At 45.9% G+C, this 14,968-nt stretch overlaps 1 protein-coding gene across 1 annotated transcript in view; it reads left to right on the top strand.

Moving 5' to 3' along the window:
- LOC106563158 (matrix metalloproteinase-17) overlaps window positions 1-14,968 on the top strand; it is a 91,754-nt gene that overhangs the window by 61,580 nt on the left and 15,206 nt on the right. The window contains exon 4 of the mRNA XM_014128425.1: window positions 9,407-9,693. Within this exon, the coding sequence (XP_013983900.1) occupies window positions 9,407-9,693 (287 nt within the window). The remainder of the gene's footprint in view (window positions 1-9,406; window positions 9,694-14,968) is intronic.

The following is a 14,968-nucleotide window of genomic DNA, read 5'->3' as shown; positions in this document are numbered from 1 at the left end:
ATACAGACAAAAAGATTTGAGCAAAAACTCTGGCTAATAGGCTTAGCACTTTATTGGGAAAATTGGTCCATTCGGACCAGAATGGCTTTATCCCTAACGGAAACTCATTTTTCAATCTCAGGCGCCTCTTCAACATTATGTATTCTCAGAGGTTACCCAACGTGGACCTTGCCGTTATATCTCTGGACGCCGAAAAGGGTTTTGACCAATTTGAGTGGTCCTATCTATTCACAGTCCTACAGAAATGTAATATTGGAGATGGGTTCACAAAATGGATCCAGCTTTTATATAGGAACCCCTGTGCGAGAATACTCACTAACCAATCATTGTCGCCCCGGTTTAACCTTTATAGAGGGGCAAGGTTGTGCGCTGTTGCCTCTGCTTTTTGCTCTAATCATTGATCCGCTCGCTCAGGCAATCAGATCTCATGCAGTAATACACGGCTATAATACTAAAGATACTCTAAATAAGATATCACTATACGCAGATGACATTCTCCTCTATGTAACAGAACCCCAGTCTAGTATTCCAGCTATTCTTGATTTGATGAATTTGTTTGGTACCTTCTCAGGATATAGAATAAATTCTCAGGAAGGAAATTAAAGTCCACTTTGACCCTACACCAATATCATTCATGCTCCCTGTTACCAGGAATCCCTCCTTTGCCCCCTCTAACCTTGATAACACCTTTGAGTGATGGGGAGAGCTAGGGATCAATACCACAGGGGATCTATATATAGAAGGGACCTTTGCCTCTGATTTGTTGAAGGAAACCTATAATCTTCGCAGAAGTAACTTTTTCAGATACCTACAGATTAGAGACTATGTTAGAAAACATCTTCCTACATTTAGAAATGCTAAACCTTCCATGTTTGACGGATGCATCAACATTTGTCCCACCTCAGGCAAACTGATTTCTCGTCTATATGACGCTTTTCAATCTGTTAGCACACCATCTACAGATGCCATTAAGGCAAAATGGGAAGAAGAGCTAGGCACAACATTTCTGTTGCAGACTGGGAAGATAGCTTGGAGTATATCCACACCTGCTCCATTAACTCCAGACACCATCTCATACAATTCAAGATCTTACACAGATTACACTATTCCAAAACTAAGCTGCATAGGATATTTCCTGATACCTCCCCTATGTGTGATAAATGTCATGCTGTGCAGGGTACACTACTCCACTGCTTTGCCCTATGCTCTAACTTGTATTGTTATTGGTGTGTAATTGTTAGGATACTCTCTGAAGTTCTGGACACTTCAATTGACCCAGACGCGCTTCTGATCATCCTGGGAGTGTCTGAAACCCTAAACAGATTAACCAACCCCCAAAAACAACTAATCTCTTAGTCTCATTTCGGCCCAAAAAATATATCTTGTTGTTTCGGAAAAGGAAGGAAGCTCCCTCTACCAAATTATGGCTCAGCGAATTGGCAAACACTGTACACTTAGAAAGAATTAAATATATTCTGAACAATAAATTATCAACATTTGATCAAATCTGGCAGCCTCTCCTCTCTTACTTGGACCGTTCAGTGCTGTGTGGGGGGGGGGGGGGGGGGGGGGGGGGGGGGGGTGACATCTGCCCTCTTTCTGTTTACATGTCCTTGTTTTGTATTATTTACTTTGTACCTAGAACTCTGGGTCTTTTTGTTTCTGTCTTCTCTTTTATGTTTAGATAAGAATTTCATAGTTGTCTTTTCTACAAAATACCTATACACCATTCTTGTGTGTGTTCAATAAAAAATATTTGAACAGAGAATTTATTTTTATAAACAGATTACTTGTTTTTCATTACATTTTATTACAACCAATCTCATTAGAATGATTCACCTTCCTGGTTTTATGCGTTGCGCGCATGCAATGCAATTTCTGGAGATGTGTGAATGCGATGTGATCTGTAAGATGTGTTCTGATTATGTTCAGAAAACATAGGCCTTTTGGGAGCAGTCTAGTATTCTAAAGCAGTCTAGTCTAGTAAGTGGACATGCTCCCTTTCTCTTTATATTGGATCTTGTCCAGCTACTGTAAGAAGTTTGGATGTGAGTAAAACCCTCCATAGTCTGCTTTGTTTTAATATTATATGCCCACGGGCCGAAGTTATGGTGCCTGTAAGTGTGACATAGCATATTTAAAACAAGATGTTGTTTCGCTTTGTTTAGGCCTTATCAATAATGAATTTAATCTTGCTTTTTGACAATGTTTGCCATGTCCATGCTCAGCCATAATATAATTTACAGTAGGCCTAGCCTCTATATCAGTGTGAATGATTTTGAAGACATGCAATTACTTAGAACAATGTGGACTGTAAATGGGTTCAAGTTAACGTATTTAGCAAAGATAGGTCTATATTGTTACGTTCGTCAAAAGGAGTAGACCAAGGTGCAGCGTGGAATATGTTCATCTTGTGATTTATTTACTCAGAACACGATAAAAAGTAATGAACAAAGAAAATACGACCGTCACGTTCTGTAGGCACACAAAGCAATACAAAAAATAAGATCCCACAAACACATGTGGAAAAAAGGCTGCCTAAGTATGGTTCCTAATCAGAGACAATGATAGACAGCTGCATCTGGTTAGGAACCATACTCGGCCCAACACAAAGAAATACAAAACATAGAATGCCCACCCCACACCCTGACCTAACCACATAGAGAAACAAACCCACTCTCTCAGGTCAGGGCGTGACATATATTTAGTTATTTCGTTTCTAAAAGCCATTTAACAAACTATAACAGACTAACATTGGAATTACAGTTGATTCCAAGGCAATACATTAAAGGATTGTAAATACACAACTGGAAGCAACCACATATTTCCCCATGGAGCACGTTCTGATTGGCCAGTGAGTGGCCAAGCCTCGACACTACCACAACTTGATTATTCATCAAACACCGATAATTGTAATAGTAAAAAAAGCTAAAATATTTATGACACACCCCAGAACCTATAGCGCTACAGCCTGCGCTTACATTTACCATTGCGTTGGGTTCGTTAAAATAGAGCCCATGGCACAGGAGGCCATGGGAAGAATGGAGCAAATGGAATGGAAACCTAGAAACCATGTGTTTGATGTATTTGTTACCATTCCACATATTCCGCTCTAGTCATTACCACGAGCCCGTTAAGGTGCCACCAACCTCCTGTGGCTTGTTAGTGGGCTAGCAGCCCTAGCCTGTCAGCGAAGGTTATTCTCTATTGGGCTGGATTACCATATCGACCGATTGAAGGAAGAGGTATTTGTAACATAATCAATAGCAGAGGCAGAACTCACAGCCAGTCCAAAACAGGCTTTATTTTAGGAACACACAAACATATAATACTGTATCTTAAACCCCAAACTAGGGATTGATCTTGTGTTGTTTTGTTGTCCATGTATCATATTATTTTTTTGAAAGTATGAGACTGGGTGATTTCGATTTGATGTCAAAAGATAGACTAGTCACCTGTGAGACAACACTTAAAGGAATATTTCGGGATTGAGGCCCTTTATCTGCATGCTAGCAGATACCCATATACTTCCAGTCATTGCGCTAACGCTAGTTAGAATTGGCTTGCGAAACTACCTCTAACTTCCTTCATACTGGACACAGAGACATAAAAATGGTATCCACTAGTTCATCTGACTCTGTGGAAGTAAAATCCCAAAGTATCCCTTTAACAGTGAGAAGTATGGAACAATGATCATGGTAAATCCAGTAATAATGCCTTGATGTCATGCGACTCGCTATCGTTGACTGGAGTAATGTATAGGACACCATGATAGGCTGATTTCAGAACTGACTAGTGTGATGATGAAGATTGATTGGCTGAGACTGAGAGCGATTGAGGAGAGCGGAGGTTGGTGGACCTAGCTGTTGTGACATGAACCCAGAACAGCCCCAGCATTAGAGCCGGTTTATGGTCAATCCGCCATCTGCAGTGGCCTACAGAGTTTACGGCGATTCAGCCTCCACAGAAGTCAGAGCATTAGTACTTCTTGCGCTTCGGGGAGCAGAAGATAGCGGAGTGAGTCATACACATCCAATAAATTGGTCTGCACCTCTTAAAACGCACCACTCGTAGTGATTCAGGACTAAGAACACTGTTCTGTGCCCAAGAACACTAAGGTAATCTGCCTAAATGACTACTGACCCACAGCACTCACGTCTGTAGCCATGAAGTCCTTTGAAAGGCTGGTCATGGCTCACATCAACACCTTTATCCCAGAAACCCTAGACCCACTCCAATTTGCATGCCGCCCTAACAGATCCCCAGATGATGCAATCTCTATTGCACTCCACGCTGCCCTTTCCCACCTGGACAAAAGGAACACGTATGTGAGAATGCTGTTCATTGACTACAGTTCAGCGTTCAACACCATAGTGCCCTCAAAGCTCATCACTAAGCTAAGGATCCTGGGACTAAACACCATCTTCTGCAACTGGATCCTGGACTTCCTGACGGCCGCCCCCAGGTGGTAAGGGTAGGTAACAACACATCTGCCAAGCTGATCCTCAACACTGGAGCCCTTCAGGGGTGCATGCTCAGTCCCCTCCTGTACTCCCTGTTCACTCATGACTGCACAGCCAGGCAAGACTCCAACACCTTCATTAAGTTTGCAGATGACAAGCAGTGGTAGGCCTGATCACCGACAACAACGAAACAGCCTATAGGGAGGAGGTCAGAGACCTGGCCGTGTGGTGCCAGGAAAACAACCTCTCCCTCAACGTGATCAAGACAAAGGAAAAGAATGGCCGAGCACGCCCCCATTCTCATCGACAGGACTGTAGTGGAGCAGGTTGAGAGCTTCAAGTTCCTTGGTGTCCACATCACCAACAAACTAACATGGTCCAAGCACACCAAGACAGTCATGAAGAGGGTTCACCAAAGCCTATTCCCCCTCAGGGGACTGAAAAGATTTGGCATGGGTCCTCAGATCCTCAAAAAGTTCTACAGCTGCACCATCTAGAGCATCCTGACTGGTTGCATCACTGGCTGGTATGGCAACTGCTCGGCCTCCAACCACAAGGCACTAGAGGGTAGTGCGTACAGCCCAGTAATTCACTGGGGCCAAGCTTCCTGCCAAGACTTCAGCCACCCTAGTTATAGACTGTTCTCTCTGCTACCGCAAGGCAAGTCTAAGAGGTTCTAAACAGCTTCTAGCCCCAAGCCATAAGACTCCTGAACATCTAATCAAATGACTACCCAGACTATTTGCATTTTCATGTCTTTCAAATCCCTACACGAGGTATCATGAAGATGTTTATATTTGCAAACGCCTTTCATCAAAGTTCTCCATGTTTGTTGTGAAAGAAGTTGTCAAGAAAGGGAGTGTGTTTATACAGGATGTACCGCCCCCACCTACCATCAACAAAATTTGGAAGGCGCACGGCTCAATTTGGCCTCTGCGAGGCTCCGGAGGATCTGCATTGGCGTCACCCCCTCCGTACAGAGCCTGCAGAATCAAGCATAAATCACATTATAGTTAGACAGAAGACACGGCCTCCTAATGATACACACAAGCAAATACCTACACACAAACACACACACACAGTCCAGTTCATCACACACTGTTAGCCCATTATCCCCCAGCAGACAGCCTCCTGCTCGTTAGCGGATGTATTAATCACCTGAACAGATAGGTGGGGAAAGCAGAGCAGCCTCCCTCTCTCCATCTCTCTCTCTCTCTCGCTCTCTCTCTCACGCTCTCTGTCAGTCTGTCTACTGCTCTAATTCACGTCCATGTCTATCTGTTTGTCTAGCTGTCTGTCTTTCTGTCTACTGCTCTAATTCACTTTCCTGTCTGTCTGTCTGTCTGTCTGTAGGTCTCGAGCTCTGATTCACTTCCCTGTACTGTCTGTCTAGTCCAGCTGGCTGGCTGGCTGGCTGGCTGGCTGGGGTTAGCATGCTGCACTGGAGGAAGGAGACAGTCATTATAAGCATCAGTCACTTTGTCACCATGACCTTAGTGTACCCTCTGGTTCCTATTTGGATTTGAGTGACTTAACGCATACAATGGATCAGAGAAAGAGCATGGATAAGAGTGATAAGTTGGATTCAGTATAGGTTGTCACATATGTCCAGTGGTGCACACACACACAAGTGTTAAGGAAATATATATTTTAGGGATACACTAGGGGAGGGGAGAGTCGGGTGTATGTGAACCAAAGGACAGACCCAAGGAACCTAAGGAAGCCCCATCACTTCGTCATTGTACCATAGCTGGGTGGTCTAATGATGAGGGTGTTACCATAAAGTGATACTAATAACGAGGGGACACCACATCAATTCCACCCTTCTCCCTGTGCTGTCATCATTAGAGCCGTGATTGACGGCTGGGATAGCCACTCTGACAGGGAGATGGAGGAAGATGGGACTCACTCCTGACAAAGGATTTATCGAGGGACGGGAGTATTATCCTGCTGAAGGACACTATCTTTAAACCTCACAAGTTCACTGCATTTTAACTTTGCGATGATCTTTTTTAACACTCAGTTGTTACTCAGCCCAGTGTGTCAAAGTTAATAGAATAAGAGCTACTGTTAAGTCCCTGTGTCAGCGACCATTCCTATTATTTTCTCACGGCCATAGACAGTTTAGCAGGACAGAGGTGGCAGTCCCTTTCAGAGGAACAAAGAGAAGAAGACTTGTCTCGGTCAGGGCTGACAGAGACTCACACAGGGCTCTCCCTGGAGCAGGGGTCTCCAACCTTTTCTAGCATGAGAGCTACTTTTAATTAAACATGTCGAGAGCTGCAATTTCTTTTCTAGCCTTCAAATAGGCACATCCTTCAAATAGTACCCCTGCAACTCTTCCCCAGGTCCTTAGTGTACAAGAGCACGATGTTTTTTGTGTGTGTGTGTGTGTGTGTGTGTGTGTGTGTGTGTGTGTGTGTGTGTGTGTGTGTGTGTGTGTGTGTGTGTGTGTGTGTGTGTGTGTGTGTGTGTGTGTGTGTGTGTGTGTGTGTGTGTGTGTGTGTGCGTGTGTGTGTGCGTGCGTGTGTGTGTGTGTGTGTGCGTGTGTGTGTGTGTCCACTTGCGCAACCAAATAGCCGATCAGCTAGCTTTTCATGTGGCGCAACTGATAAGAGTGGCAAGAGGCTCTGGGAGGGCGGTCACATGTGCTTTCAAAGCAGAGGTCCTGGGTTTGAGCCTCGGTGTGAGCCGAATCAGGAGGAAGAGGTACTTGTTAAGCAAGAATCCGTGACATCCTTTAAACACACCTGCGCGTGTCCATGTGTGTCTGCATATGTCTGTCAGTAGAGAGAATCTGTGTGTTTGCATATATAAGTTTCCATGAAGAGAGAAAGACAGCTCATTTCATATCAGGGCTAGGGAGGTTAATCCTGCTGAGAGATTTAAGTGAGAAAGAGAAAAATGACTTTGTTTCAACGTTCTTCGTTTTTTCATTTTTTCCACTCTTATTCTGAGTCATCAGACTATGGGACTGCAGGACTGCAGGAGCTGTGACTGGACTTGCAAATGAAAAGTCAACATTTGAGTTGCGCCTGGGAGACTTGATTTACCATCTATTTCTATTGGGCACAAAATAATGTGAAACACAACCAAAACAAACAGCAAATACATCCAACAAGTGTGTAGAGTGAGAAGCTTGATGTTATCATTGTATGCTAGGAATATGGGCCCAAATACTACATTTTTGACTACTTTAATACACATATAAGTGAATTTTCCCCAAAACCTTTGGTCCCCTAAAGTGGGGGGAAACTATGTACAAAAAGTGATGTAATTTCTAAACGGTTCACCCGATGTGGATGAAAATACCCTCAAACTTAAGCTGACAGTCTGCATATGATACATAGACATGCTACATAGTCATTTTATCAGGTCAAATTCAAAGTGCTTGAGTACAGAGCCAAAACAACAAAAAATGTATCTACTTACAGTGGGGTCCAAAATGATCGACACATCAACAATGACTGTACAATAACACTGAGCCATATTGAATGCTCAAAGAAATTGGAGACATCACATACCTCGCTTGTCAGATCTAGACTCTGTACATAGGGCAGCAGTCTCTAAGGTGTATCTGTGATGCAGGGGAGGCTGCCTCTGACCTTGGCTAGCAAGCTGCTATTCCTACACTACGGCTGACCAGACACCTGTAATAATGCTATTGAGTGTGTGTTTGGTCTGGGGTTGTTGCTGGGGAATGTGATAGTCCTGGTCTTAGTGGATAGAGAATGGAGGATAGCTAGCTAAGTGAATCCCACTCTGTGTGTGTGGATCTGTGTGTGTGTGGGGGGGGTCTGTGTGTGGGTCTATGTCTGTGTGGGTCTGTGTGTGTGTGGGTCTGTGTGTGGGGGTCTGTGTGTGGGGGTCTGTGTGTGGGTGGGTCTGTGTGTGTGTGGGTCTGTGTGTGTGTGTGGGTCTGTGTGTGTGTGGGTCTGGGTGTGGGGGTCTGTGTGTGGGGGTCTGTGTGGGGGTCTGTGTCTGTGTGTGTGTGTGTGTGTGTGTGTGTGTGGATCTGTGGGACTGTGTGTGGGTCTGTGTGTGTGTGGGTCTGTGTGTGTGTGGGTCTGTGTGTGTGTGGGTCTGTGTGTGTGGGTCTGTGTGTGTGGGGGGGTCTGTGTGTGTGGGTGACTCCTAGCGGGCCTCAAGCTTTAACAGGTGAACTTTACATACATTTCCTACCGATCTGGTCTGGGGTGGAGAGGCCAAATGGCCCTCGCAGGAGAGGGGATGTGTGTGTGGGAGTGGCACGGTGGGTTCCCAATCACCCTCTGTATGGTTTGGACAATCACACACAGAGGAGAGTGAAAGAAGACGGGTAGGAAATAGAGAGAGGGGATAGAGAGGGCGAGAGTATGACTGCCCCACTGTTTATTCAAATCCTATTACTGCTGCAGCAGAGGGAGAGAGGGAGGTAGGGAGACAGAGAGCGTGTGAGAGAGAGAGCGAGAGAGAGCGAGAGAAGGGAGGGAGGAGAGTACCTCAAAAGTTATTCCTAAAAAATCTAATTTTGTGTCTTTCTCCTCTCACTCCGCAACTCAGTTCAAAGATGTTGATGTATTCTAATACTATGGTCAATGTGTTTCCAGCTACGAGGGCTCACCAAGCCATGAAATGGAAAAGGAGATACAATCAGTGGGTATCTGCAAACAAGCCCTGTAGTCATGCATGAACTGGCAATATTTTGGCATCAGCTAACATTTTGTTGAACAGTGAATGCAGCTCTGCCAGTGTACTTGTACTGTATTCTAATTTTGACCTCTCACTCTCTCTCCTCCTCTTATATTTGTTCTCCTCTCTTGCCTGGCCCTCCTCTCTCCCTGTTCCTACTTCCATCTGCTTCCACTCTCCTCTCATCCTCTCCTTCGTCCCCTCTCCTCTTCTCCTCTCTTCTTCTCCCACCTGGTCCCCTCTCCCTCTTCTCTTCTCCTCTCCATCTCCAGGATTCGTACCTTTCCTAAGGAGTCTCCTCTGTTGGGTCGAGATACAGTACGAGCTCTCATGTACTATGCCCTCAAGGTCTGGAGTGACATCTCACCCCTCAATTTCCATGAAGTGGCGGGCAACGACGCAGACATACAGATCGACTTCACCAAGGCCGACCACAACGATGGGTACCCTTTCGATGGGCCGGGAGGCACCGTGGCACACGCCTTCTTCCCCGGAGAGAGGTTCACGGCAGGGGACACTCACTTTGATGATGATGAAGCCTGGACCTTCAGATCACCAGGTGAGTGGTTGGTGGTTTACTGTACCTTCAGTGACTAGTGTGTATTGTGCATGTATTGTATATGTGATATCATGTTAATTTGTTCATTATATTTATGTGTATGAAGTACATTTCCAGGAGTTTGCACGTGGGTGCATGTGTGTGATGCCCAGTGACACCTTGCAGCTCCAGCGGTTGGTCGGTCAGCCATGGGTCGATCAGATCTACTAAATGCTCCCAGACACAAGGATGCTCTCATTAATCATTAAGTCTGACTGCTGCTGCTCGGCTGCTCGGCTGAGGACTGCCCACCTCCTCTTCCCTCTCCCCTCTCCCATTTTCATTAGACTGAGTGGACACAATGTCGCTTCCCATCGCTCCCTCCCTGTCCATCTCTGATGGAGAAAGTCATGCCTTCTCTGTTATGACCTTACCTCTCCTTCCTTCCCGAGACAGACGGAGGAAGAGGGTGGCAGGCCAGTGCAGACAGTTTTGGAAAATGTTGGTCTCTTTTTCTCAAGAATGAGCTCCACCTACGTCTCCCTGTCTATGATGAGACTAGAACCGCTGAGAGCACCCAGAAGTGCAGATCCTACAGTTTATAGATTCACGTTCCACTCTAGCCAAGCCCAATACCTCCAAAGATAGACAGCCAAACACATCTGAAGAGGTGACGTAATGTGTGATGTATGCTGGCCCATTACCTCTCTAACAGGGCAGGACAGATTCAGCCCCCTCCCAAAGACAAACGGACCCAAGTTTCAAGTGTTAATGTCACATGCACAAGTACAGTGAAATGCCTTTCTTGCAAACTCAAAACCCCACAATGCAATAATCAATAATGATGTAATACTAGAAGAAAAAATACTAGAGAAATAAGAATAGGTAATATGAAATACACAATAAAGTAAATAAGTAAGCATATATTTAAAAAGTCAGTTCCAATACCATATGAACAATGTGTAGGGATACTGGAGTGATGGAGGTAGATATGTACAGTATAGGGGTAAGGTGACTAGGCAACAGGATATAAGATGAACAGAGTAGCAGCCTGTTGTATGTGCGTGGGTGTGTAGAGTCAGTATAAAAGTATGTGCATATTATGTGTGAGTGAGACAATTATGGCGTAAGTGAGTGTTTGTGTGTGTGTTGGAGTGTCGCAGTGTGTGTGAGTGTGTAGGGCCCTGTGAGTGTGCATAGAGACTGAAATAAAAGGTAAATAAAGATATAAGGTAATCTCAGTCTGTGTAGCTATTTTGTTAGCTATTTATTAGTCGTATTGCTTGGGGATGGAAGCTGTTCAAAAGCCTGTTGGTGTCAGAAGCCCATTGGTACCTCTTTCCGTGCTGCAGCAGAGAAAATAGTCTATGGCTTGGGTGGTTGGGGTCTTTGATGATTTTCCAGGCCTTTTTTTTTAACACCGCCTGATGAAGAGGTCCTGGATGGCAGAGAGCTTGGCCCCGGTAATGTACTGCTCTGTCCGCACAACCCTCTGTTGCGCAATCGATCGAGGGCGGTGCTATTGAGATACCAAGCAGTGATGCAGCCAGTCAAAATGCTCTCAATGGTACATCGATAGAACCTTTTAAGGATTTGAGGGCCCATGCCAACGTTTTTCAACCTCCTGAGGGTGAAGAGGCGCATTCACGCCTTCTTCTTGACTGTGTGGGTGTGTTTGGACCATTTTACATCTTTGGTGATTTGGACACTGAGCTGTCTACCTGCTCCATTGCCAACCCATCGATGTGGATGGGGGAGTGTTCGTCCCCCCCATTTCCTCTAGGTGGATGAGGGCAGTGTGGAGAGCAATTTAGATTGCGTCATCTATGGATTTGTTGGGGCAGTATGCAAATTGGAGTGGGTCTAGGGTGGCTGGGATGATGGAGATAGTGTGTGCCGTAACCAGCCTCTCAAAGCATTTCATGATTATGGAAGTGAGTGCTACAGGCTGGTAATCATTGTGATATGAAGCCTTAGAGTTCTTATGAACATGGGTGATTGTGGTCATCTTAAAACATGTGGGTATTGCAGACTGGGACAAGGAGAGGTTGAAAATTACTCTGAGAACGCGCCCTGGAATACTGTCGGGGCCTGCGGCTTTGCGGGTGTTGACCTGATTAAAGACCCTTCTCACGTCTGCCTCAGAGATCACCCAGTCCTCTGGGTTGGTGACGGCCCTCACTCCCGGCTCGTTGCTGTTGTCAAAGCGTGCATAAAATGCATTGAGTTCGTCTGGTAGAGAGGAACCGTTGTGCAGATCGCGGTTGGGTCTTCCTTTCTAATCCGTACTAGACTGTAGCCCCTGCCACATGTGGCATGCGTCGGTACCTGTGTAGTACAATTCCACCGTTTTCCTACATTGTCTTTTTACTCGTTTGATGACTCTGCGGAGGTCATAATGGGCCTTCTTGTACTTCCTGTCTTCGGCCGTAGCATCAGGGTTGTCTACAATAGCTCTGTGTGCGGTAGCCCTGCTCTTTAGTTTGACGCCAACCTTGATGTTAATCCAGGGCTTTTGATTGGGGAAGCAGCGAACCCTCACAGTGGGTACAACATTGCCAATGCATTTTCTAATAAGCTGGTGACGGAGGTGGTTAGCTCGTCGATGTTATCGGCGGAGTCTCAAAAGCAGTCCTGAAGCATATCCTCTGATTTTGGTGACCATTTCCCAACGAAGCGAATCGCAGGTACTTCCTGTTTCAGCTTCTGCTTTTAAACAGGAAGCAAGAGTACTGATCTGATTTGCCGAATGGAGGATGAGGGAGGGCCTTGTATGCTTGCTTGTGGGACCCAGACCTCAGTGTGGGGGGTAGGAGAGAAGCGGGGCTGCGTGATGCAGACTGGCCCAGCTTGTATGCCTGGTGATGGGGCCAGGCTGCCAGGCCGTGCCCTGGTCTCCCTCTGTCCTGCAGGAGGCCTGGGGGCCATATGCTCCTGGACAGTGGCTCAGTCTGCTCCAATTAGGGCTCCCACCAGGCCAGACCAGGCCGGGCAGGCAGGCAGCAGCTGCCTACACGGGGACTGGCAGGTGGAGCAGACAGGGAGGGAGGGAGAGAGGCGGTGGGGGTCAAGGGAATACACTGAGAGGGTTGGCGGATGGAGGGTTAGATTTAATGAAGTGGGAGAAAGTGAAGGAAGATGATTGGAAAATCCAGCCTCTCTCCAAGCCATCTCACATCACTGCATGAATAAATGATGATGATGATGAGGAGGTGGAAGTGAAGGATAATGATGATGATAAATATTATGATTTACCCTTCTCAACCCACACAGGGAATGAGATCGCTCCAGTATTTGCTTATGATATGAACCCTTTTACTGAAACGAATGAACGCCCCAAACCACCATCTTGATTTCTTGTATAATTTCCTAGTCCTTCAGCACTTGGATTTATTTGTGTTTGTTTGCGTTTCGTGTTATCCTTGACTCTCTGGTGGCAGACGTGAGTCGCCAAGGCGCAGGAAAGACAGTTAATTAAGCATCTCTTAACTTCTTCTCAACATCACAGTCCGTCGGGTCAACACCGCGACTCTTAGTCCCCCCACACAGTAGGATACTAATCTCGAAGATCTCTTACTAAAACTGATACCAATGCCTTACCTTGACAAATGTTATGTACATGTATGTGTGATATGGTTATTGTTGTGTTTTAAGACACTGAAGGATTGCATTCTTTGACATGCTTAATGAAAACATTGTTGGTGCTTTGGGTTAGAAAGGGGAGTTAAACCTTAACTAGTTGTCCCTAGTTTTCTGTCATAACAGCGAGCCATACAGGTGCTTCTTTCATTCAGGTCCTTTTCAGTCAGTCTGCAACAGGATTCAAGGCCTGGCCCTGGCTTTTTTCCCCCAATATCCTAGATATTGGAGTGGGTTGTTGTTGCTGCAGCTTTCCAACAAGAAGATCATCTTTGGAGAGGTTGGTAACTTGTAAGGTCAAGCGCTAGAAGTGAAATGCGGAGGTTCAGTAGACGTCCTGGGCCCTAATCTTCTTAAGAAGGATGGGCATTATCAAAGGAATAAGGACTTGAGTAATTGCTTTTCCTCTCACCCTTTTTTTTCCTCTCGCCCCTTGCCTATTCTCTGAAAACATCTCTCATTGTATTGTTCTTGTCAGGACCTTACAACTTTCCACCCTTTGAGGGCCATCTGCTAATGGACGTAATTACCACTGGATTTAAAATGGGCATTTGAAGAACAGTGGAGCTAGAAGAATGCTGAATGCTCCATTTAAGTTCGCTAGCATTCTGCTCCCCACTGGTTGATTGTAAGGGGTGACATCAAATGTGGTGGCCAGGGTAGGCTCTTGGGGCCTGAGTCACATAAATGGAAGGCTGTTTTTGACAGCTGACAGATTGCTTTTATTCATTATCTCGCAGCTGATTGCTCGCTAATGCAGACAGCTTACGGTGGCCGAAACAAAAGGCTCATTAAGCAGGTGTGTTTTCACTTTGGCTTTGGTTCATGCCTGTGTGCGTGTGCACACTTGAGTGTGTTCATGTTTGTGTGAAACTGGGAGAGAGAAAGAGAGAGACAGAGAGACAGAGAAGAGAATGATATGGTAGAAGGTAGAAATTGCTCCACCCTGCTCATCCACATTATCAAGCTGTCAGCCAGTCATTTAGTCTCCCTGCTCTGGCTGACTGGCTCCTCAGAGACCAGGGTGCACCCCATGGCTAACAGGCTGTACGCCATCACCACCGTCGCCATCACCACAGAGGAACAGCAGCCCTCTCCTGAGGAATGGAGAGAGACATCGAAATGGAGCCCTAGTCATATTTGGAGATGGTCACAGGGGCATGGAGTCAGGTTCCACAAAGCTGATAGTATTTTGGCTGAGTAAACAGTCACAAGGCTGAACCTGCTGTAGTCAGTGTACAAAGGACTCTAAAAGGGATTAGGGGATTGTTCCTCTCATCCTCCACAGACTCCTAAAGTTTTCCTAGAAGCACCCTTTTCTGGCCACCTGTGGCTTGCTTTTAGAAAAGGTTCCCATCCCTAAATCTAATGGGACAGACAGACTCCATCTGGCCTGTACTCTCTCTCTCTCTCTCTCTCTCTCTCTCTCTCTCTCTCTCTCTGTACCTCCTGCTGCCACCCATCCCAGCCCAGATGCTTCCTCCTCCACCCTGCATACTCCTTGTAAAGGAAATGGTACCATGGTACCATAACCTCTCTCCCTCCTTTTATCTCTTCCTCTCTTCCTCCCTTTTCTCCCTTCCTCCTCCACCATTTCTCCATTCCATTTCTGCACAATGTGCTCCCTTAGATTACAACATGTATTGGGCTTTCCTCG

This window comes from Salmo salar, chromosome 11 (genome assembly GCF_965601325.2).
Source record: "Salmo salar chromosome 11, fSalSal1, whole genome shotgun sequence".
Classification (NCBI taxonomy): domain Eukaryota; kingdom Metazoa; phylum Chordata; class Actinopteri; order Salmoniformes; family Salmonidae; genus Salmo; species Salmo salar.
This window is presented reverse-complemented; position numbering and strand designations above follow the sequence as displayed.